The sequence below is a fragment of the Lampris incognitus genome, chromosome 2, assembly GCF_029633865.1.
Source record: "Lampris incognitus isolate fLamInc1 chromosome 2, fLamInc1.hap2, whole genome shotgun sequence".
NCBI classification, from domain to species: Eukaryota; Metazoa; Chordata; class Actinopteri; order Lampriformes; family Lampridae; genus Lampris; species Lampris incognitus.
Genome location: NC_079212.1, coordinates 91,983,204 through 92,009,014, shown reverse-complemented (window position 1 = coordinate 92,009,014; position 25,811 = coordinate 91,983,204). Strand labels below are relative to the sequence as shown.

The window sequence follows — 25,811 nt, the reverse complement described above, 5'->3', positions numbered from 1 at the left end:
AACAGGAAAGGTGACAGCACAGTTCCCTGGGGAGCACTGGTGCTACACACCAGCATTTCTGACCGACTGCCCCACAGCCTAACATACTGTGGTCTACAGGTGAGGTAGTCTGTGATCCAGGCCACCAGGCAGTGGTTTATCTGCATCGTTGACAGCTTCTCGGCTAGCCGGGGCAGAAGGCACTGGAGAAGTCAAAGAACACAGTGCTATGTGGCCTCTCCAGGTGTGTGTAGGCTCTATGTAGTATGTAGATGATGGCATCCTCCACACCGATGTTCTCCTGGTATTCAAACTGCAGGGGGTCCATGGAGTCACTCACAAGGGGCTTGAGGTGCTGCAGGGCCAGTCTCTCAAAGACCTTCATGACTTGTGATGTCAGAGCTACCAACCTGTAGTCGTTGGGAGTGCTGGGGCGGACCCCCTTGGGCAATGCAGGTGGTCTTCCAGAGCTGGGTCACCTTCCTCAGCTTCAGCGAGAGGTTGAAGAGGTGCTGGAACACTCCTGCCAGCTGCCCGGCACACACCTTGAGCACCCTGGGATTGGTGTTGTCTGGTCCTCTGGCCTTGTTTACATTAATCCCGACAAGCTGCCTCCTCACCTGGCTGGTTGTGAAGGTCAGGTGTTGGGCTGTGGTACTGGCCTGTGGTGTGGGTGTTGATCTGTCTCCAAGTGCAGGAGACCAGTTGGGGCTGTTGTCAGGGTGTGTTTTAGTGTTGTGGGATGAGGTGGGAGGAGGGGAGAGAGGGATAGGGAGAGTGAAGGGGAGGAGGTGAAGGGCATGTGCCCACCACTGCCATAGATTGCTGGCTAGGTGGAGTGGATGGGGGAGTAGGGGGGAGGTGTGTGACTGGGTTGCCCTGTTAAGTTTGTGGGGGTTGGGAGGTCAAACCTATTGAAAAACAAATTTAGCTCATTAGCCCATTCTCTAGTCCCCTAAACAGCCGTGCCTGATCCTTTGTACCCAGTAATTTTCCTAACCCCCCTTCCACAGCTACCTGGAGCCTCTAGTTTGTCTTTGTATCTACCCCTGGCTGCCCCTAGCTTCTTTTTCAGTTCTTTCTGGACAGCCCTGGCTGTAGCAGTATATCCTGCCATGAAGGCCCTTTTCTTCTCGTTCAACAGGGCTTTAAATTCCCCATTGATCCAGGACTTGTTGTTGGGGAAGCAATGTTACAATGCTCTCCTCACAGAACTCAATATAGTCCTTAAAGCAGTGTGTTAGCCCATCTATGTCCTCACCGTGGACCTCCTTGAATAACTCCCAGTCAGTTGTCCTATAACACTCCTTCGGTGTCTCCTCTACTTCCACTGACCACTGCTGAACAACCCTGGTGGTAACGTTGGCATAGAACAGGTCCAGGATCTTACTTTCCCTTGTGTTACTCTGATGACAAACTCTGAATAAAGGTGACATAGCGTGAACTGAACACAAGTGATTATCATTTAATGTGACAGGGGGGGAACCCTTTTCTTGGTATGGTGGACACCTTTTAAAATGAGATCCTTTATGTTTTAGAAATATCGTCTAAAGGAAGTTAGTTTTTTTGGAAAATGAACAGGTAGCGTTTGGAAAATTGGCTCTCAAACATCGTCACATGAAGCTTGTATTGCAGAGAGAAATCTGTAGAGGTAGCAAAGCGATTTTGATGGTTCGGGAAAACTGAATTCAAGAGAACAATATGAGGTGAGAAATGGAGACCCACCTTAAGGTGGACACTCTCTGTCTCTCTCTAAGTCTCTCTATGTCTCTCTCTAAGTCTCTCTCTGTCTGTCTGTCTGTCTCTCTTCCATGGCAGGCTGGCTGTAATCCTGTGTGTGGGAGTGCCCTACATAAACACTTCATGTTTTTGTATTTCTGTGTGCTGTTAATAATAGTAGCAATATAATAAAAATGAAATCTGTCAGCCCTCAACCTCCTGCTCTCTGCCGCCATGTTAAACCAGCCACAGATTTGTGAGACAGAGAACATGAACTGCTCCACTTGTAACAAGCCTTGGGATAATTAGGTCAGCAACATTTTTTTTTAACATTCAGGACAGAATCAAGTTTGTATATATACATATACCGTCATCCATCGGCAGTCACTCGGGGTGAAGTACGACTGTCCTCCCTCTGGGTCTTCAGGTGGGTGTAGAGGCCGAGCCTGGAGCCACATAAATGGAAGATGCCTGCATGTGACAACTTTTTACGTGGAGTGGCTGATGCGCCTGCAGCCACCACACGGTAGTTGGCAGGGGTTTGCCAGAGTCCAATGGCATGGAGAACCAAGACGGTTGGGGACCACCCTCTGTTGCAGCCTTCACCTGCCTTCACTGCTGTTGTGACCTGGAGACATCTTCCACCAGTTCCACCGTTAATATTTTTGTTGGATCGCACTTTGTCTGGAACCTCCCCCTTGACCTATCCGCCTTGGGTGACCCTACCAGGAGCCAAGCTCTGGATGGCATAGCTCCTGGGATCATTGGTACATGCAAGCTTCTCCACTACGACAAGGTGGTGATTCAGGAGCACACACACACACACACACACACACACACACACACACACACACACACACACACACACACACACACACACACACAAATTCACACCCCTGTCTATCTATCTAGCTAGCTAGCTAGCTAGCTGTGAAGATAGCACATGCACATACATTATGGTAAAACAAATGTTTGGAAGCATGAATAAAGTGGTTAACCAGTGACTCACGATGGAAGTTCTTACAGTTTAAGGACTTTTGTAGGTCTCAGCCCTGCATTAATAGCCACAAAGTTGTGATGCAGTTCAATAAAGATACCACAGATCTCTTGAAGTTGGAGAAAAACTGACTTTCTCTCTTGTTCAAAATATGCTTTAATTCCTTTTTGCAGGCGTCTCTTCATTATGGTAATGCCTAGTCAGAAAGCCACTATCACCACTGGCATTTGAATAGCGGTCTACAGGCAGTGCCCTCGAACCTGTTCATCGGCTGATATAATCTGGTTAGGACTTGTGATGCGATGGTCTTCCTTCTGACTCTGTTTCTGCTCTATAAACCGAAACACGGCCTTGGATATTCAGTCAGAAAAACTGGCTGTACCTTAAAAACAAATGTATTTGTAATTTGTGATATTGGGCTATACAAATAAATGGACTTGAATTGAGTTGACGTAAATGGGCCTTTGCACATAGGACCCCTAGTCTGTTGCTTTTTTCTTTTCGTCACAAAACAAACGGACTTTTACAGTGCATTTCTTGTTTCTTTTGGATGATTCTGCACAACATGGAGGAGCATTTGAGCAAAAGGGGTCCATGCATGAGCTGCAGGAGCCCTGTTGTCACTGTAATGGCGTGACTTTGAATGAAATTCTGTCTTTGATATGACTGTCACCTGTACTACATTTTTTTTCTTCCTGTTTATCTCTGCTCTAGGGATGGACGGGAGGGAGGGAAAGAGGGAGGGGATGAATATGCTCGATTGTTTGTTTGTATTGTTTGAAAAAATTGCAAAACCCAATAAACAGGTTTTAAAAAAGCTGTAACTAAGCTTCTCGGGTGGTTTTGGTTTGTGGAGTGAGACGCAAATGGTTTTCACTTGGACCATGGGGGGGTGGGACACACCAATCAAGAAGAGTCCATCTGCCCCCTAGTGGCAAATAGGACACACTGGCTCATACTGAGTTCAGAAGCGCCTCAGCATGCTACGGAGCCGACTTTAAATCATTATATATTGTGTATATAATGTATGAATTCATTGTGTAATAGTCTATGTAGATCTGTAATGTTGTCTTTTTTGAGATTTGTAAGTAAAATGTTATTCATATAGCACTTTTGAAAACACACAGTTACAAGCTCTTTACATTCAACACACAAATTACAAATAAATGCATAAAATAAATTGGATGAATATAAAACATGGCACAGGGAGTAACAGACCAAGCTAAAAACGAACCAAAACAGAAGGCAGGGATGGGGCTGTATATAAAGGCTTGTGTGAAGAGATGGGTTTTTAGAAGCCGCTTGAAACAGTCCAAAGATTCACCAAATCTAACCCAGACAGCAAAGAATCTTTGGCCCAAATATGGCCCACATCTGCAGTTTTCTCCCAGCCCGCATTTGGCCTTGAATGACGGCGTTGACTCAGGGTGAGTGTGGCTGCCTCCACCCAGCCACAGGTCATGACATTTGGGCCTCTTTTGGCCCACACAGCATGTGCCTTAACTAAAGTCAAGCCTGGCTCGTTAAATTTGGCCCACATCTGGCCCGCACAGTATGTGCTGTAACCCACGTCTAGCCCAGTTCATTACATTTGGGCCTTTCTGGCCCACACAACACTTGCCGTAAACCAAATCAGGCCCGTCGTATGACATTTGGGCCACGTCTGGCCCACACAACAGTTGCCGGTGCCGTAACTGAGCCATAAGTACCCAAAGTGCCCCAGATTAGGTCCGAATGTGTCTGCTGTCTGAGAGTGGATTGGGGGAGATTATTCCAGAGGTTTGGGGCTAAAGCTGCGAAGACGCGGTCACCTTTTGTTTTGCAGTTGGAGTGAGGGATGGATAAAAGACCGAGGTTTGAGGATCGGAGTGGTCTGGAAGTGGAATGAGGAACGAGAAGATCAGAAATGTAACCGAGGGAAAGATCCCGCAGTGCTTTAAATGTAATCAATGAGATCTTATAGATCTTGTGTCCCTGTGTCCTTTCTCTCCGCCTTAACACAAGGGACTAGGGACACAAGGGACTTTGGCTGAGCATCCTATAATGTGGTCCCATCCTCTGGACTGGTCTAGACCAGAAGGTCTGGATAGGTTTAGAAAGAAAAACCTACGGGTAAAGACAAACCTTTCAGTAATGGATTTACTTGAGCCTGAAGCTTTAGCGATTTCATTGAACTGATTTTTATTCAACTCCTTTTTGTTACAAATTCAGTTGACCAAATCTTCTTTATCAGGCCTTATTTTACCTCTTTTATTGTCATTTGTTGTCAACAACAATTATTTATTATTAACAACCCAGCCACCCGGTTGTGCCCAGAGTTAGTAAGTAAGAGAGGCAAGACTGAGATGGTTTGGACATGTGTGGAGGAGAGATGCTGGGTATATTGGGAGAAGGATGCTGAATATGGAGCTGCCAGGGAAGAGGAGAAGAGGAAGGCCAAAGAGGAGGTTTATGGATGTGGTGAGGGAGGACATGCAAGTGGCTGGTGTGACAGAGGAAGATGCAGAGGACAGGAAGAGATGGAAACCAATGATCCACTGTGGCGACCCCTAACGGGACCAGCGGAAAGTAGTAGTAGTAGTAGTAGTAGTAGTAGTAGTAGTAGTAGTAGTAGTAGTGGTAGATTGTTATTTATTATCACTTGTCTTTTTTGTATTTTTTGAGTCACTTTGTGTTACATGAAAGTGTTAAATAAAGTTTGATTGATTGATTGATCGATCGATCGATCGGGCAAATGAGACCTAGCAGGGAAAGTGAAAACCTTCGCCCTCTAGTGGTTTTATCTTCGCTCGTTTCGCCACTGACCAATTTTCGAAAAATAATTACACATCTAAATCACTATGAAAAATCGTTGTAAAACAGTTTATTTTGGCTGTATTGGCACAAGGAGAATCCGGATCAATAAAGTCTGACTCAAACTATATGTAAGGGGCATCGCTGTCGTAATATTGCAACGAAACCTAACATTTAAAAAACAACATAAAAGCCTATATAGAGAATTAACGCCATTTCACGCTGAGGTAGGAGCACCACCGTCTTCTTTTCCCCTGTCACCCAAAGACACCTGCCTGAAAATAAAGTGGTTTCTCCTTTTCTTAACCATTGTTTTCACAACACCCCCACCACAACGTGCAGTAAATGTCGGACATTCAGTTCTTTTTCTTGACGCGACACATTTTTGCACATTTAACAGGGTAATATTGGGAGCGAAGTCGCGTTGATGCGTTGTCCACTGCGTGCTGCAGATTCAGCCGTGATGGTACTTCGACCTCTGAGCCGCACCCGTTTCGATGACCCGTTATTTTATTTTATTTTATTTTATTTTTTTTTGTTTTATTTTATTTTATTTTATTTTATTTTATTTTATTTTACCCACCCGCACTTCTGGAAGACCCGCCCCCTATTCTGCCTCTGATTGGCTAACCATAACCCCACCCTTTCGCTAATCTCGCCCAACAACGTTAAATTCTAGCCAATCAGATGCAGAATAAGGCGGGCCTTCGCGAAATGGGGGGCGGGGCGGAGAAAGCTGGTAGCTTTCGCTGATAGGTCAATAATCCTGCGGAGTTCGCGTGAATGGCACCCATAGAGCCAATCAACTTGCACTACGTGAGGGGGGGACTACGGGGCAGACCAACATGGCGTACGGACCGCTCGCATAGGGAACCGTGAAGTCAGATTTAGTTAGTTAGCGCTATTTTGAAAAGTACACCATCGCAGCTCGTTCAGCGTTTGACCAGTTTGTGTGTTAGGGCAGCGGCGTCCACATTTGAAAAATGAAGGGTAAAGAGCGGTCGCCTGTGAAAAAACGCTCTCGTATACTCAACGACATCCGCGAGCGGGGAGTAGGCCACCCGACCGGCAAGAAGACCGGAGCCCTGTCGGCGGCTGGCGGCAACAACGGGGCCGCGTCCGCTAACAGCGGCGCCCCGTCCAGACGAGCTTTACCGAGTGAGAAAAGGGACGTGCGGGATTCGGAAGTGAACAGCACGTCAAGCCGAGCCGGGAGCGATTACGACTACGGATCCAGCACCGCGGGTAAGGTGTCCGGCGGCGGCGACGACGGCTCCGCGGACGGGACCGCTGATTCCCGGGCCGGTTCGCGCGGCGACCCGCGGTCCCCGTCGAGCGCGGAAAGCGAATACAAGACCCTTAAAATTAGCGAACTGGGCTCCCAGCTGAACGACGAAGACATCGAAGACGGGCTGTTTCACGAGTTTAAGAAATTCGGCGACGTGAGTGTCAAGATAAGCCGGGTTGGCGACGAGAGGGTGGCGTTCGTTAATTTCAGGAGGCCCGACGATGCCAGGGCGGCCAGGCACGCACGTGGCAAGTTGGTGCTGTACGACCGGCCTCTGAAGATCGAGCCGGTTTATGTGAACCGGCGACGGAGCCGCTCCCCTGCCCCTAAAGACCCCTACGTCTCAGGACACAGACATTTACACCCCCAGAGACCGCTGTCACCTACCAGCATAGGTTACAGAGACTACCGCCTACAGCAGTTGGCGCTAGGTCGTCTCCCTCCGCCTCCGCCCCCACCCCACTTAAGGGATCTGGACAGAGAGAGAGAGTTTTCTATCTATGATGCCAGAACCAGACCTCCGTTCATCCCCGAGTGCGCCGTGTTCCGCGAGGAGGACCTCGTGGCCCTGGAGGACGACCAGAGGGCAAACAGGACGCTGTTCCTTGGCAACCTTGACATCACTGTGACAGAGAGCGATCTGAGAAGGGCCTTCGACCGCTTTGGCGTTGTTACAGAGGTGGACATCAAGCGGGCGGTGCGCGGACAGACCAGCACTTATGGGTTTCTCAAGTTTGAGAATCTTGACATGGCCCACCGTGCCAAAGTTGCCATGTCGGGCAAAGTGGTGGGTCACAACCCAATTAAAATTGGTTATGGCAAACCTACCCCTACAACCAGGCTGTGGGTGGGGGGCCTTGGGCCCTGGGTGCCTCTTGCTGCCCTCGCGCGGGAGTTTGATCGGTTCGGTACTATCAGGACAATAGACTACAGGAAAGGAGATGCTTGGGCCTACATTCAGTATGAGAGCCTGGATGCTGCTCAGGCTGCTTGTTCTCACATGCGGGGCTTCCCACTCGGTGGCCCTGACAGAAGACTCAGAGTAGACTTTGCAGACATTGAGCAACGCTACAAACAACAGCAATACATGCAGCTTCTCCCCCTGCCACGCTATGACTTGGTCCCTGAGCCCTTTGGCCACCGTCTCACCCCAGAGCCCATGAGAGTGAGAGAGAGGTCTCCTCCGGTCCCCATTCGTTTCAGAGAGAGAGAGCTCTATGCTGGTGCTGACTGGCCAGGCCTGGGTGTTCACGACCAGGTGCGTGGGGCAGGCTTTGAGACCCTCGATCACCTGGAGAGGCGATCGCGGGAGAGCTGGTCGATGGAGCGTGAACGGGAGTTCCAAAGCCGGGATCAGGGGCGCAAAAGAAGACAGTTGGATGAGGGCCGGCGCATCGACCATTCCCCTGACGGCAGTGAGTATGCTCGTCGTTGCCACGGGAATTCACTGGAGCGCAGCCCCGGGGGAAGCAGCCGAGACGGGGGCCGCTACAGTGACTCCGAGCGCCTTCCTCGCTCTGGCAGACCCTCCCCTGCCAGAGAGCGCCACGCCAACCTTGACCCGACAGGACCTGCAGAAAGGAGAAGGAGGACACTTAGCCCAACCGAGCCAGGCGGCAGCTTGGAGAGGGAACGCAAACGCAAGGCCTGTGACCCTTGTAGGAGCCCTGTGAAAAAGGATGACAGATTAGAGCCCCCTCCCTCCTCCTTACCCTCCTCCAACTCATCTCCCTCCAAGTCTGGCCTGCAGTCAAAGCAGGGCTCCGGTGGACAGAAGCTGTGCCAGGCCTGGCAGGGCGTTCTCCTGCTGAAAAACAGCAGCTTCCCGACATCGATGCACCTGCTGGAGGGGGACGTGGCCGTGGCTACCAGTCTGTTGGCTGTGGTTTCTACAGGGAGTAAGGTGTCCCAGTTGAAGATCACTCAGCGACTGCGCCTGGACCAACCCAAGCTGGGCGAGGTGTCCCGCCGCATCAAGGCCGCCGGTCCCAGTGGCTACGCCGTCCTCCTGGCTGTTCCCGGCAAGTACGAGGATGGACTCCAGGATGCTGTCAGCTCCACCGAGAGGCCACTGAAGAACCTGATCTCCTACCTGAAGCAGAAGGAGGCAGCTGGCGTCATCAGTCTTCCTGCGAAGGGGAGCCGTGACAAGGAACAAACCGGAGTCCTTCACGCGTTTCCCCCTTGTGATTTCTCCAAGCAGTTCTTGGATGATGCTGCTAAAGCCTTTGTCAAATCAGAGGGAGACTACATGGTGATGGTCATTATCCGGGGGGCATCGTGAAAAAAAAAAGAGAAAGAAAGCAAATTATAAAATGTCTCCCTTTATTGATGGGCACTGTATATTGACTGAGTTGTAAAATGGGGAGTTGAGCATAGGAGGGATGAAGCATTTTCTGTCAGGCCAACAGCATAAAGCTACAACAGGTTTATCTTACATTTCTTAATCAACATGATGGGCTGCATTTCATGATGGTATACATGTAGTAGGAGGGAATGTGCCACATGGTTCCATTTTGTGAAGGTGATGGTTGTTAACATGGGTTACCCCCCCCCCCCCCAAAAAAAAGATTTGGTTGTCAAATAAATGTAAATTACTGGAAGGGTACTTGCACTTATAAATCAACAGTTAGGCCTTTGTTTTGTGAATCACAGTGACATTTTTTTTTAAATTTAACTTAAAAACATTCCTTCATATCCTTTTGATAATTTGGAAAACCGTAGCAAAAGACACCTGTCAAAAGATGAATGTGACGTTGAAAACAGAACCCCCCCCCCCCCACACACACACACACACTTTGATTGGCCAGTCTAAAACTGCTTTGACGCACTGAAGTCACTGTGCTTCTGCAGCCACTAGACAATATAATCCTTCATATTCATATTCATTTCCCCCCCACAGTCACGACATGTACCCGTTCTGCTCCAAAGCTCTGTGTGTGTTGGTAAGCATTTTTCAGATGTGCACCTTTACAGTTTTCCTCTGACCCAGTGAGTCTTTATGTTTTGAGTACTTGTCCGTTCAGGGTCTGAATACAAGAATTTCTTTTACCAGTTGTGGCCACGGGCCTTAAATCTTTGGTGAAATCGGGGCAGGGTGTTCTTGTACAAATTGTCTAAATCTGTTGACAGACAACATTGCCCTTCATAACAGGCCTTCACAGAGCCCCCCCCCCCATCTTTTCTGTTCATGTTCCAGTTGTCTATTTGAGGTGTTATTTTTCGTTTTGTTCCAGCCTATGTCGACATGAACGTTGGCGAGTGTCGTCTGTTTCAGTGTAACAACGTTTTTGTGGTGTTACGGTTGAGCTTATTTGTTTTCTTAGCCGTGTGATGAATGTTGCTAAACGTTGCAGGCTGAGACGGAGAGATTTCTGCAAGTATTTTCCTGCCTTCTTGTTAAAGCGCCGGAGCCAACGTCGGCCAGGGTCTGATCAGAATTTGCAAATTTCAGTTCGAATCTCCAGAGGTTTTACTGTACTTAGCTTTGAATGCTTCCCTGATTTTTTTTTTTAAATAGTTTTGTCTCATGTAAAATTGGTTGACTTTACATGGGTATGTATATTTGCCTTAAATCTGCGCTAAAGCAAAAGTTTTTGGTTGGCCAGCCATCTTGAAAGTCCTGTTAGGAGACTGCCCACGTTGATGTAGTCAAGTTATTTCACCCACAAGCAGAAAAACTGATTGGGTTGCAATAGAAAGGCCATTCAGAGGAATACTATAGTCAAAGGTTAATTTCACTTTGATTCTAGCATCTTCTCCACTCCCCTTCTTCCCCTTTTGAGTGTGTTGAAACATTTTTTGACCACAATAATAGGCCGGGTCCATCTCACTTTTAAACCCCGCTCTTCTGAAAAACTTAGAAATAAGGCTCCAAGTGAAGCCAGTTAGACTTGTGTGTAGACCTCATTGTGTTGGTTCCAAACGTACTAATGAAAGCCACTGGTCTGATGGGGGAAGGGAGAAGTATCTTAGCAGGAAGTGTTTGGTTGGTACAGGCTTAGCTCATCTGGGGGCCCGTTTGTCGCCGGCGCCCTCGCCCCATTACTAAACTTGGACTGATTGGTTGGAAAAGTAATCTGTTACGGTTCTTTTTTGAGTATTACCTCTACCACGAGAAAGTGTTTTGTGACAACGCAGAATTTTCAAGAACTCAAAATGTTTTGTTTTTGTATATTTTTGAGATTTTGTTTACCATTGTCTGTAACGCAATCCCTGTCAAATGAAGCTAAGCACCAAAAAAATGTCATTTTGCACACAACTTTATCAATGTGGTATCCCTGATAATGTGCTGCAGCCATTCAGAGAGTCCTTCTGCACGAGTGGTACAAAAATATACTTACGTAGCACACTTCCACAATACCTTAAGCTGAGTAGTTATTTCGTTTTTGTTATCCAGCCATTTCAGCTACCATCCCCACAGCGATGTGATGTGTTGAAGATGATGATGTAGAGAGCAGTGTGTTTGCCATGGACATCCCACATAAATTGACCAATGAGTCCAGGAGTTAATGTCAGTAGTGGACTTTTGTGAGAAAATAACCTGGAATGCATCAGGGCAAAGACCCCCCCACCCCCACCCCCACCCCCCATAATGGCCTTACCTGCTTTCTTGTGAAAGGACTGATTCTGATTTGTTTAAAAAGCTTCGATCTCTGAACCTTGTTTTAAGTGAAAAAAGAAAATGCTTTGTGTTGTGTACTCAGGATATCTGAAGAAAAAATGAAGACCATCTTAACTCATTGCACCCTAGGGAGTATACTACCTGCCTGTCAAAAACCAGAAAAGTGCGACTGGCACTTCATTGAGTTTGTCTCGGTTTTAATAAAAGTTCTCCTTTCCTGGGAAAAAACACAAATGTATCTGCCTCGGAAGACAACTTTTGTGACCCTTTTCTGTTCTTGGAATTGTACTCGGGAGTTTGTCTCTGAAACTCAAAAAGGCTTAACAGTTTGACAGAGGAACTCGGCTTGCCAGAAAGGAGAGGAAAAAAGTTTGAGTTCCAAGGGAGAAAGCCTTCTGAGTTGGGTTTCTGACATTGATGTTGATCGCCGGTTGTTGATTTGCCCCTTTACGAAGAGTTTCCCATGTTATTTTTTGTTTTGTTTGTTTGTTTGTTTGTTTTTTTTCGTTGATATTGAAATTTGGGCCTCTTGCTAGCTTTTTCTAAAGGTTTAAGTCCCTGTGCTGAGGCTGAGGTGTAGAGTAACTGCACCCTGTAAAAGAGGGTCTCAACCCTGGGCCACCGCCGGAGAGTTCCTCGGGTTATTGTCCTCGGTAACGTCCCTCCCCAGCCTGGGCTCCTCTGGTCTAACCGGCCAGGGTGCTCCTCACCTCTCTGTGTCGCCAGTCATCTGCATCTGGTCGCTCCTCGGTGGGAGGAAAAACATCACGGGGTGGCCGGTCCTCTTCCTCACCTGCTTCCAGCAACCTACCGGTACCAACATCTGCTCCAGCTTTAAGGAGCGGTGATAAACATCTGCAGTTTTGCCTTTAGGTGCCTGACAGAGGAGGCGGGGTCCAAAAAAACCCACAACCCCGCTTGTGTCGAAAGTGATGGAGAATATCTCCACCTTTACACGTTCAACCTCCTGTGTTTGGAGAAGAGGATTTGCTAATGCTCAGGTTGAAACAGTGCAACAGACCACCTGCTTTTTTTTTCCTTCTTTTTTTAAAATTTTTTTCCGTAAGTGGAACAGAAACACCGGAGCAGTAAACATCGCATGTATTCCATGCAGGGATCCTTAACCCTTTTTAAATTAACCCGTTGATCCGATGTGCAGTCGTGAGATACGTTCCAAAGTGAAAACGAAATTCAAAGTGAAGCGAGTCAGAATCCGCGGGATGTGCTCGCCTCAACGGAGACTGGTACTGCTCCCAGTTTCCTCTCTAAACGGGTGGATCCTGCCTGTTGTGACGCCTTTTCGATAAGCCACCCTGCACCATGTCCTGGACAGATGTTTCCCATCAGGTTTGAACCCTCTGACTATACCACTGCCTGTATCTCCCCAGGTAAAGTATTCAGCCGGCCTGAACACCATGCTTGGGTATGTAGATTTAAAAAAAATCCAAAAAGAAATAATCAAAAAAACAGTATGAAAACACAGCCAGAATAACACCGCTTGTAATAATTAATTGCATTATTCATAGCTGAGGTTTTGAGTTTGTGCAACCAAAAGTAATGTCTTGTTAACTGTCGTCCTTACTGGCACTCCTGTGTGATGCACGATTTCAAAATGATTGCAAAAATTTAGCTGTGGGGCCCAGAGACTACTCACCAGCTTGTCGTTTGGGACCGCACGATTAGAAAAACAGCAATCAACATGCAGAGGTGTGAAAACCAGGTCCAGAAAGTGAAAGTCCAAACCATGTATCATGCATTACACCAGCAGATTCTAGTCAACACCGCTCCTCAACTAGGCAGGGAAAACTAGCCAGTGAAATCAGCTGGTTAAGTAACATGGTTGGAGCAAATACAGTTTGGACATTTACTTTCTGGATCTGGTTTTTACACCTCTGTATACAGGGGTTACTGAAACCAGGTATGGGGCATTTGAGGGTTCATAATAGATATATACTGAGAACAGTATCGGTGTTAGATGTGATTGGTGCAGCACTGCCATTTCACTGTCACTGTTGTCTGGTGGGAAGTCGTCTGTGGTGTGGAAGTCTTGAGCAGCGTAGCGTAACACAAGTCAGGATGTGTCTGATATTAACGGACAGTGTCCTTGGGGTAAAAGGCGGGGTGGTAAACACATGGCTTCTCCGTTTACTGCAAGATGAATACCACAAATGGGGATGTGCACGAGGTGGTTTTGGCTAGCCGTAACTGTTGTTAGCGGTGATGATTATACCCAAATGAGTTGGCTGGCGTTGTGTTACTGCACAGCGATTAAGCAGGAATCACACACACGACCTTTTTATTGCAGTAGTTTAGAAAATGGAAACATCTGGATTAATGTCAATGACCATTAAAAAAAAAAATCAGTCTGAGGGCGGCACGGTGGTGCAGTGGTTAGCGTGGTCGCCTCACAGCAAGAAGGTCCTGGGTTCGAGCCCCGGGATAATCCAACCTTGGGGGCCGTCCTCTGTGTGGAGTTTGCATGTTCTCCCCGTGTCTGCGTGGGTTTCCTCCGGGTGCTCCGGTTTCCTCCCACAGTCCAAAGACATGTAGGTCAGGTGAATCGGCCATACTAAATTGTCCCTATATGTGTGTGTGTGTGTGTGTGTGTGTGTGTGTCGGCCCTGTGATGGCCTGGCGGCCTGTCCAGGGTGTCTCCCCGCCTGCCGCCCAATGACTGCTGGGATAGGCTCCAGCATCCCCGCGACCCTGAGAGCAGGATAAGGGGTTTGGATAATGGATGGATGGATGGACTTCAGCCTAGGAAGGGCCAATAAGTGTGTGCTAAGAAAAGCTACGGGGTCACTGTGCTGTGTTTGATGGCGAGAACGATGCAGACAGCGCTGCTGTCGTACACCAGTTAAAACGAACACATGATCACTAACTGACAGGTCTGTTGATGAGTCCTGCAGGGACTGATTGTCACGGTTTACACGTACGAGCATACTGGTGGAAACTGAAAGGAGAAAGAGTTCGGCATGTGAACGCTAACTGCACGTGTTTTCTCTTGGGAGGCGGTTTTGTTTCAGGAGCCGAGGATGAGCAGCTCCCCGGGCGGAAGCAGCAGAAGGGACAGTCTTCTTCCCTCATCCTTAAAAGGCACACACATGTACCTGTAGCGGGACTGCGGGACCCCGGCAGGTGCTCAGTGAACTCTGAAGTTGTGGGTGCGTATTGGTGCAGAATCCAGGGTCCGCTTTGGTGAGTACAGTTTCTGATGTCTCTCTTTATGTGTCTGTGTTAATCATCCCCCTCTGTATTCAAGCAACAGTAATTCCACATCACTACTGAAGATTTGCTTCATATTTATGTTCCAATAAAGTCAATTTTGTTTCAAAAACACCGCCATTGTGTTTCTGTCATGGGTGTGTGGTATCTGTAAATTGGAAGAAAATAACACTACTTTATGATCCCCTGTTTTTTAAGCAAGTTGTGATTGTGGGGTGTAGTAAATATGAGTAATTTTGGAAGAAATTCACAACGAATCCGACATCTTAAGGTGTGTTTGTAGTGCTGTTGATAAGGTTAGGCCTGCACGTCATTTACGTTTCATCTTCAAACGCTGATACGTTTTAAAATCCACTTGCGGCTCGCCTTGAAAGCGTTGTGTAACAGCCGAGTAGCTCAACACGGCTTTCTCAAGGGTCGCCATAAATACTTGATAAGGAACCTCTCCACAGGCTTATGATTTATGGCCGCCGTGTTTCAGTCTGGCTATAACTCCTCTAAAAGAGTCGGCTGCCGCGGACCCGCCGCTTCAGAAACAAGTTCCCGTCCCATTCGGGGTACCGTCAGATGGTGAAGAGGAGGGTGTGGGCGTGTGGAAGTGAGGGGCGACGCGGCTCGGACCGCCGAGGCGTTTAAAGCCGTGTGAACAGTTTGCCTTAAGCACACACGGGATGTGAGAAAAGTCAACAGGACTCGCAGAAGGTCCAAACCCTGTCTGGCCTTCCAGCGACGATGATGAATTAACAAAAGTTGCGGTCTTTTTGGTACCATAGAACCGGTTTGATGTGATCCGGCGCTCTCTTTAAACCGTGTTTCTCATGTGTCCAGACAGGCCCGCGTTTCCAATCCCCCTCACAGGCCACGTTTACGCCGTTGCAAACATTTATGTGAATCTCGGAGGCTTACGCTTAACACTGCTCAGTGTAACTGTGAGGTTGAACATTAACTACATTAGTCTACACCTCTGAAAAGAAAAGATGAAGTACGACATTACATACCAGTCATCGCACTGAACACAAAACTCAGCATTATTCACACGTTAAATGAGACATGACTGGAGCTGTGTGGTTGGATTAATCACGCCGGGACTGCTGGACACCACAACTAAGCAGTTTTATATTCCACACACACAAAGGTCTTAGTTGACATGAGACAAATATTTCTTTTCTTCCCGTTATCTGGTTTCGCTGGTTACGGTCAGTCGGTGGTACAGCTAAGTGGTTTCTTATCGCCATACGTTGGGTGAAGGAGGGGTCGGGGCTGATATTTGACGTTATCCAAACCATCGCTGTATAAAAATGCCTGGGCTGCTTCGTGTGAGTTCAGGGTCACCTCTCAAGAGATGGTGTTCGCCGTGTTGTTGCTGGCCTTTGTGGCGGTCTCAGACGGGCTCATTCGGTAAGCGAAAACTTTTTTTTTTAAACTGGTTTAAGTTATGTTTTCTTTGACTGAGGTGAGATATTAGCATACATGTTTTTTATTGGATTTGTAAATAGTGCAACGCTGGGCGTTATGATGCTCGCCGAGGCCCCGTTTTGTGCTCTGCCGTAGACGGCTGTTGATCACCGAGCCCGGAATTCAAAATTTAAAGCGGCGCTCGTGCTATTTAATGGGGCCACCTTAATGACCTGTTTGTACAGAATTCCTATGATTCGAGGCAAGTCAGCCCGGCAACTCCTGGAGGAAAAAGGCCTTTACGAAGAGTTTAGAGAGAAGTATCCTTACAACCCCAGGGCAAAGTTTGACCCCAGGGTTGACCAGAGTATGGTTCCCATGGTCTATGATGCCAAGGTAAGCTGCATTCCACTTCTGTGTACAAGTCATTCCTGCTCTGGTTCAGAAAGCCGCTGACTAAACTGCCTTACTTTGGCCGAAGGTGACGTACTACGGGGTCATTGGGATCGGGACTCCTCCTCAGTACTTTAAGGTGCTCTTTGACACTGGATCCTCTGACCTGTGGGTGCCCTCCTTAAACTGCAGCGGCTCGGCCTGCAGTAAGTGTGTTATCAGCAACCCGCCTCTGGGAAATGTGAGGTTTCTGTGGTATTACTGTGATGGAAATTCTCATCTGTCTGTTTGAGCAGAACTTCAAATTAGACTTATTTTACCCTGTCGGGTGTTTGCGCTGTTTGTTTGATGCCGCAGTGGTGCGGTAGGGTGTTGTATGCTGGAGCGTGGTGCACATATGTTTATATATTTTGTTCTTGTTTCTATGTCTCATTTTATCTTCTATTCCTATTTATTTCTGTTTTTCTTGTTAACTTGTGTCTTTGTTGGTTTTTCTTGCTAGAGTGTGAGTGTCTGTCTGTAATGGGATCCAATTTGCCCTGGGGATGAATAAAGTGTTTCTGATTCGGATTCCGAGTAATTAGCTGAAGGTAATTGTCAGATGGTTAGATCTCGCTGCCTGTCTCAAGTAAACCTGATAGTTCACTGAGAAGCTATGTGAGTGTTAAGGGGTCTACACAACATGAAGGTAAGCAGTGCAATACTAACTACTTTCTCTGTTAGATCTAAAGGGAAAATTGGACCGATATCAATATCAGATTTAACTTTTTTCCTTATCACTTTGAACACGAAATTATGAAGTATTTAGCAACATTTGACAATTACTCTGGTTTATCTCTACATTCATAACTGTTCTCAATAGTCAGTGGCGCCCCCAAGGGGTGGCCAGGGGTGGCCACGGCCACCCTGATACTATCCCTGGCCCCCCAGCCACGAGTCGCATATGCAGAATATGCTTCTGACTATGCACGATATGCTTCTATCTGATATTTTACATTAGGTGCTGTTCATTTAAATCAATAATGTATATTTTTCTTAACTCTCATATTGACAGTTTTCAACTAGGCTATACAGTATACTACAACAGCATCATAGAATTCCCGAAATTCAGTCATGGCTTTTGGTTTTGGTGTGCCACCCCAAGATTTTCAGTGGCCCCATTTGGCCCCCCCTATGAACAATGTATGGGGGCGCCACTGTCAATAGTCTTAATAGGAGCGGTCTAGTCCTCATTAATATTCACGAGCTGACCTTAGATTGACAGCAGGGGTGTAACGGGTGTTCAGTAATGCGCCTCGAAATTGGGGTCGCGGTTCGGCACGATTCCGCCATACAGCAGGAATTAAAAAAGAAAAAAGGTAGAAAGTAATATTTTGGTCCTTTTATTTTTTAAAAATCTAACCCCCCCGCCCCAGCAATGGCTCGTTGCTCATAACCACCATTAAATCCGTTTGTTTGTGCTATTATTAATAATAATTAATAATAATAATATATCGCGGTATCGTCTCGCCACGGAGGTAACACAGGAACTGTTTAATAATACCGTTGCACCCGGTCAGCGTTACGGGCCGCGACGTACCGAGTAACCAGGGGTAACCAAGCTACCGCGAGCGTTTTACATCGAAGTAGTGCGCTGCGAAAACGTTCCGGGCGGAACTCGCGCTCTAGAATCGTTCCGCACGCCGGAGTAATAATAGTAATAATAATAATATATCTCGGTATCGTCTCGCCACGGAGGTAACACAGGAACTGTTTATTAATACCGTTGCACCCGGTCAGCGTTACGGGCCTCTCGTCGCTTGTCGCTCTGACGACAGCGACGTACCGAGTAACCAGGGTAACCAAGCTACCGCGAGCGTTTTACATCCAAGTAGTGCGCTGCGACAACGTTCCGGGCGGAACTCGCGCTCTAGAATCGTTCCGCACGCCGGAGTAATATTAATAATAATAATAATTAATATATCGCGGTATCGTCTCGCCCCACGGAGGTAACACAGGAACTGGTTATTAATACCGTTGCACCCGGTCAGCGTTACGGGCCTCTCGTCGCGTACCGAGTAACCAGGGTAACCAAGCTACCGCGAGCGTTTTACATCGAAGTAGTGCGCTGCGAAAACGTTCCGGGCGGAACTCGCGCTCTAGAATCGTTCCGCACGCCAGAGTAATAATAATAATAATAATAATAAATTAAACTTATAGCGCTTTTCTAACACTCACAGTCGCTTTACAATAAACGGGGTGAAACAAGACAACAGTCGAGCGTAACACCAACATACTGGGGAGGATGGGAAGGGGGGCTACGAGAGGGAGAAGCGGCAGCCCCACACGACGCCGGCAGTACTGTCCTACGTGAAGGGGTACAGAAAGGCGAGAAGAAGAAAAAAGGAAAAAAACAGTAAGCGGACTATTGTGTGTGTATACTGCCCTTGTCTTAAGGGTCATTTATGAGCCGCCTTCATTAAGCCTCTAAATTGAAGCAACGTAATTTAATTTTAAGCCCCAGATCTGTTTTGCACGAAGAAACAACCTGTCATGTCACAAAACTGTGTGACTGTCTGGGGTTTCCCTCTTCACAGTGCAGAAAGACTGCATTTAATCAGTGGGCACCACTCGTTTTTATAGGGTCAAACATGACCCTGAGACAATCTTAGCACCCTAGTGGTATACAGCTTTCATGGAAACATGAACAATGTTTGTCACTCTAGGAAAAGCAATCAAATTTCAGGTTGAAAAAAATATCATCCAGAGTCCTTTCTCTGCTGTTAAACGCTGTTATGGGCCTTTCCGACCCGTAAGACAACAGAGGGGGCAACTGTTTGGGTCACGGAGCGTATTCTCCGTACGACTGGACGTACACTCCTAACTGGCAAGTGCTGCAGAGGTTGACAGTAAGAGTGGGTGGGGATTCATAATTTGATGATTTTATCTGAGAAGCTATATGTAAATGAGTGTGTCTAATGACATCAAGAATATATATATATATAAAAAAAAGACCAGCTCAGAGAATTTGAACAAGGGGGGAGCGCTTTTCAAAAGGGCGAAATAGAAAAACCGAATTGCATGACGATTGCAGTACTACGTGAAGTATTTGTGTTTTAATTTGGGTCCAACTTTGAATATTTGATATTTTCTTGAGTTAAACAAAAATGATGAAGTTGCCTTTCCCCACCTCTCTTTCCTGCTCTCTCCTTTGGCTGTCAATAGATGACCATGCAAAGTTCCGCAGCGAGGACTCCTCCACTTTTCAGCCTGGCACAAAGCATTTCTCCATCACATATGGCACCGGTTATATGACAGGAATCACAGGATATGACACCGTGAAGGTAGGACTCAAAAGAGCACATCTAATGACTCTCCTGTTGCGGGTATAAAATCCATTCCCACCAAATGTGCTGCATCCACTCCACCATCACTTTCAGATATTCTGCTCTCTCACCGTCCTTGTTGCAGTTAGATTTACGTTTGTTATTTGTACTCTCAGGTAGGCGACTTGTTTGTGGAGCACCAAATTTTTGGTTTAAGTCAAACAGAGGCACCTTTCATGAGTTATGTGCCATGGGATGGGATTATGGGTCTGGCCTTCCCCGGCGTGTCACTCGAAGGTGGCACGACCATTTTTGATAACATGTGGAATCAGGGAAAAGTCCCTGAGTACGAGTTCTCCATGTACCTAAGCAGGTGAGGCCCTTTGAGGTTTCCAGTCCATCTGCAAAATCCGCTGTTTTCGTGCTAACTTCCTCATGCACAGCATGATTTGAGACAATGCTCAACTTCTTTAAAACTCGTGTTGTCCACTGTCTCCAGTGCTGAGGAAGGCAGTATGTTAATTCTGGGAGGCGCGGACCCATCGTACTTCACTGGAGGGATCCACTGGGTCAGTTTGTTTGGCGCTACCGGCTTTTGGAACATCAAAATACAAAGGTGACTTGGCAGCAGTGGGAGGAGGAGGCGGGTCATTTATCAGCAGTTTCCCATTTCGTCTCGATCTCCAGCACATCAGGTTTCGGGCACCAGCAGGGGAGCAGAGGGCAACTTAAGTGTGGGCAACAATTTGATGTGTGCTTCTTCTTTATATTGTTGTCAATGTGGACAAATGTATCTGCACTCACCCCTTAGGAAAAACACATTTCAGTGTATGAAATGTGCTATTAAAAAAAAAGGTTTGATTCAGTTTGATGAAGAATTGAGGAATGTAGGAAGTGCATTGCGCTGTGTTATCGCTCATGTGCACTCCTTTTTTTTTCCTGTTGCAGCATCACCATCAATGGGAACACCGTTGCATGTTCTGAGGAATGCGAGGCAATAGTGGACTCAGGCACCTCTTATATCGTTGGGCCTGAAAAAGACGTTAACAACATCAATGGCTGGGTGGGAGCCTACACAGACCAGTTTGGCGATGTGAGTTGGTTTCATCGTTCCCCCTGTCCTGTGTGCGTTATGGCTGTAATAGGAAATACAGTTATGGATGGCCCTGGGTCTCATTCGATGAAACAATCTGTCCTGCCTCTGTCTCGCAGGCGGTTGTGAGCTGCGGCAACACGAACCTCATGCCTGACATTGTCTTCAACATAAATGGCTTCAGCTTAAGTCTTCCTCCATCAGCCTACGTCATGAAGGTTGGTCTTCTGGGTACAGGTTGAAGTCAGCGAATTGCCATAGCTACATTAGGTTAAGCCTGACATTTGCAAAACTTACCGAGTCAGTAATTTCAAAATCCGTATGTGTTTTGATATGCCAAAGGTTCATCCAGTTTCAAAGCGGAGTCATTAAACAGCCAGAAAATGATGCTCATCCTCTGACCTTTGCTCTGTTATCCCTTCCTCTCCTCAGTCCGGGTCCAAGTGCATGACGGGATTCGGATTCGGAAGTTGGATCCTAGGAGAGGTCTTCATGCGACACTTCTACACTGTCTTCAGTGTTGGACAGAACATGGTGGGCTTTGCTCAGGCGGTGTGATCTGGGCCACGGAAAAGTTCTGATCCAGTGTTTTTAGTCATTTAAGAGGCGCCGTTCTCCCCTGAGAGAAGCTGAAATGTTTAGAGCTTATCCTTCCAACACACTTATTCACTGAAATAAAGGCAGACAAGGGAAATTGTATTGGAGCGCATCACTGAAGTCATTTTAAGACAATGTTTTGAATCAAGTATCAGTCCAAACGTTTTCGCATGAAACGGATCTCAAGTTTTCCTGTTTGATCCAAATTTTAACCTTTCACACGGTTGGCCACTAGATGGCAGTCAACTCACTGACCTGCTGACTTATTACACCATTCATTTGATTCCTGTGGGCAGGGCTTGAGGAAAGGATGATGTCCTCCGTCTTTACAGTCGCATACAACCACCTGTCAATCATATTTTGTCAACAGGCCCTGGCCTCCATTCATGTCCTCTGGGTTTGTGGGGTTGAGCGATGTCAGGGCGTCTCCAGGCCGGTTAGGCTGACTCGGTGATGTATTTATAAGCTGTGACTGAATATCAGCGGGGAAGTCGCATCACCGGTCTTTTGCAGTCTTTTGGCAAGTGACGGGACGCGGCTCATTTTGATCACTTGGCCTGTATCTCTCGCGAGGAACAACTTTCTTGTCCGTTTTACAAAGTGAAATACATTTCGATTCTGGGTTTGATTTAAAACATCTGCTGCTTTCGCCAGATGAGAATAAAACGAGTTTGTACAAACCAACACAGACGGCTGTGCTGCTACTTGTTGTTGTGAGTAAACAGAGTAAGACGAGCCGCCTGCCCGCCCGCCCGGCCGGCCGGCCGGCCGGGGGAGGGGGGAGGAGGGGGGTGGGTGTCACTGAATTTAAAGTTATGGACTTCTCTGCAGGCCTCCTGAATCATTCATCCAGCCAGCCTCCTCTGCAGCTGCAGAGCAGCAGGTGAGGTTACAGACTTGCCATGCAGAGATAAACGCTGAATGATGGTTGGGGGGGAGGGGGGGGGTACTCTGGACTGGGAGGGGGGGGCGATTTATGTCTGTGTTTCCCACCCACACATCCAGAGAATGTCGGTTGTGTTAAGCCTGAAGACAGTGATGCCGTTTGACGTGTGAGGCAGATTCACCTGGGAGCACTGCAAAAGGGATGTAGTTATTCTCCTTTCTGTGCCACACCCTCGACATTACGGACCACCTTTCCACGGGAGGCGGTCAGGATCAGGGGAAGGGGCGGCTGATGAAATGACTACACAACTGTGTTGCAACGCGTTGTATATCCCAGGTTATGCTGTGTTATATATTGGCACCAGAAGAACCCCCGCTACAATGTAGCGGTTTGGTTATCCACCCGTCTAAATCTCCCCCCTCTTCATCCTGCCAGCTAACCGCCTTCCCCCCTCCACTCCAACTCCCTCCCCCCAAATGCTCAGAATCATCTGAAATGCCGAGAAAAGTGGTTTTTAGCCATTTTCAGAAAATGCATATTTTGCATAATTATGCATAATTATTCTAATTATTTAATTTTCTGCTATTTTGGTCCTCTCTGGAACAATACCTACCACCTCCAAAAATTTTTTATATAGGATCATAAGTGCTTTTTTGCAAAAATGCATTTATTTATTTTGCATAATGCCAAAACATTTCTAAGTCCCAGAAAAAATTTTTTATGAGGTGAAAAAATCAAAGATGCTCAGAATCATCTGAAATGCAGAGAAAAGTGTTTTTTGCCATTTTTAGAAAAATGCATATTTATGCATAATTATGCATAATTTTAATTTTCTGGGATTTTTCCCTTACTCTCTGAGACAATACCTACCACCTCCAAAAAGAATTAGGATCATAAGTGCTTTAGTTTTCGCTCCCGCTATCTACACTAACACACACACACACACACTAACACCACACACACATATTCCGAACATATAGGAGTAGATGGCAGCCTGTGGGTGCAAAGCCTCCCCGACACAGCCGCGTGTTGCTCCGCCAGCATGAAATGTGACGGTTCGCTCCGTTCAGGACAACACCTGACGCGCCGTCCGTGAACGACCCAAACGAGGGGGGAGGGGAGGGGGAATACGCAGCCACGCAGAGCGGTGCCACGAGAGAGGAAAACGGAAGACGGGGGGGGGGGTCCAATAAAACACAGCTCCCTGAGCGCGCGGAGTTTCCGCTCCGGTGATCCGCGTGCTGCGGCGTTTCAGCCTCGAGTGACCGAAGCTTCGCCATCAGCGAGACGCGGCGGCCAAAGCCGGAGGAGCCCGCAGCCCGCGGCGCTGCTCAGCCCGCCGGAGGGCCTGGTCTCCATGTCCGCTCCCGAAACGTCACCCCGTCACATTTGGACGGCAGCGTCTTTTACGTTTTCCCCCTTTTCCGCTCGGCAAGAACCAGAAGCAGAAGCGCCAGGATGACTGCCGGTCAGCATGGGCTAGCAGTTAGCTTAGACTGCCCCACTTCCGCTTCCTGTCACAACGCCCTCGGTGCTTCCTCTTCGGGCGCAGCTCCGGTCAGGGGCCGTGGTCCCTGGGCCCACAGGGCGCGGCAGACCAGGCTCTCCCAGCCGATCCAGCGCCAGCTCCCCCAGCCATCAAACGACGACAAACGTAGACGCAGACGTGGACAAAGACACTGCATGGACGGTACCGGGTGAGGCCGCCGCAAACGCGAATTCGCGCCGCCATCTTCCCACACCGGAAGCGGAACGGTCGCCGCTCTTGGACGCTTCACGTGAAAGGATGTAGCTGAACTCACGCATGTGTGTGTTTACATCATGTTTTTATAGTTTATGGAACAGGAATACTCACAGTGACAGACAAGAAGAAAAGTCATGCATTAAAATATACGACGAGTCAGTTTACAAAGGTGAGCACATTAGAAATCTAACACACGGGTTAACCTCAACACCACTCATGACAGCTACAGCCGACCTCGCCACATTCAGGGAATGTGTGTGTGTGTGTGTGAGAAGCATCACAGCTACTGGTGTTCTGCTCTTAAACAGTTTGACCCGGTTCGTTCTTTGGTTAACGCTCAGCAGGACGAGAACGAGGTGCCTAAATGAGAGCTGCAGCCGGACCCAAGCCCAGGTCAGGGTCCATGTCAGTGCTGACATGGTGCTCCTGTGCGTAAAGATGCTGATTCACACAACCACAGAAATCCTACCGATTCCCTTACCAGCATCTTCCAGTAGTCGACTTCACACATGTTTAATTCACTTACATAATTTATCAAGAATCGTCTTTAATGTTGATTTCTTGCTATAAATATGTACAAGTAGTCTGGGATTAGCTTATTTTCTCTGCTAAATTACTTCTGCTCCTACTGACATGTGTCACTGCTATAGCAACAAGAGGCCAAGAAACAAGGGACCGCTACTAGAAATGCCATGGTGGTGGGTTTGGTGTGCAGAAAAGTCCGTCAGTAAAGTGTGGTAGGTTATTCCCCGAAACACGTCTATGGCAGAATTGCTCACGAATAACAGAGCCGTGGACTGTTTCAACCTCTGAAGTGGAATTTTTGACACAGTTAAATCTCCAAAACGAGTGAAATCCTGTTACCGGTTTCCTAATCTTACTTGTACATCTTGGATGGAAGGCTCTTTAGTGTCGACGTCACACTGTGTATGTGATTCAAGACATTTAACGCTGAGAGCCCCGTGGATTTTTCAGGGAGTATGAAGTTATTTGAGCAACTGTGCATTAAAAACAAAACAAGACATCAATCAAAGTGCATCTGCTATATTTACATTTCAGCTGTGGCAGGCAGTTGACTGGCTTTTGCATATTAGCTGTTCCTCAGCTGCTATTTCGGACTCTGTTTATGAGACTATTGCGTGGGCAGTATTTATCAGCTTGCTTAGCAGTGTGAACTATGCCCAGAAGAATTTAGTAGATGGTCCCAGCTCTCACATGTGTCCCCCGGGCCCTGCTGGCGGGCCGCCGCTAAGGCCCCCATGTGTCTGTGGTTTGTTATCCCCCGGAGAATTCAACCGCAGCAGCATAATGCGGACCTTAATAGACTATAAGTGGCAGACACTATTCTTAGGCCCCGTCCAGCCGAGCCTCATGGAGACATGTTGGAGCAAATGATGCCCGATGCAGCTCAGCTCCGATATGGCGGGCTGGCCCGCACATTTATGACGCTACGGCCAGAGTGTGATGGATGATATTGATTACGTCATAAACAACAGGAGTCGTTGATGAAATTAGAATTTGTTCACATAGCCTCGTGTAACCTAAGACACAAGTTATTCACTGCTTGAATCTTTGCAAACACAAACAACTACCTTCAAAAACTACCAAGTGGAGAAGCAAGGCTTCAGCTTGTGATGCCATTAATAGAGAAATCTTAAATTTTCCTCATTAACAACAGAGAGGAGATGTGGGTAATGTTTGCTCACTGGAGAATTTACAACGAAATTACTTTCATCACATTGTGGCATAAACTCTTTTTGAACATAGCCGTTG

At 47.4% G+C, this 25,811-nt stretch overlaps 2 protein-coding genes across 2 annotated transcripts; both read left to right on the top strand.

The window, feature by feature from the left end:
* The first annotated feature begins 6,317 nt into the window (after positions 1-6,317).
* Positions 6,318-9,207, top strand: LOC130128603 (RNA-binding protein 15-like). Its single transcript, XM_056298262.1, has one exon. It carries the CDS (start codon positions 6,472-6,474, stop codon positions 9,058-9,060), a length of 2,589 nt encoding a protein of 862 aa, XP_056154237.1. The 5' UTR covers positions 6,318-6,471; the 3' UTR covers positions 9,061-9,207.
* Positions 9,208-15,967: 6,760 nt separating this feature from the next.
* On the top strand, positions 15,968-21,452 carry LOC130128667 (pepsin A-like). The gene is made up of 9 exons (XM_056298347.1): positions 15,968-16,023; positions 16,266-16,416; positions 16,502-16,619; positions 19,618-19,736; positions 19,895-20,091; positions 20,218-20,334; positions 20,667-20,811; positions 20,931-21,029; positions 21,244-21,452. Exons 1-9 carry the CDS (start codon positions 15,968-15,970, stop codon positions 21,367-21,369), a joined length of 1,128 nt encoding a protein of 375 aa, XP_056154322.1. The 3' UTR covers positions 21,370-21,452.
* The last annotated feature ends 4,359 nt before the right edge of the window (positions 21,453-25,811 follow it).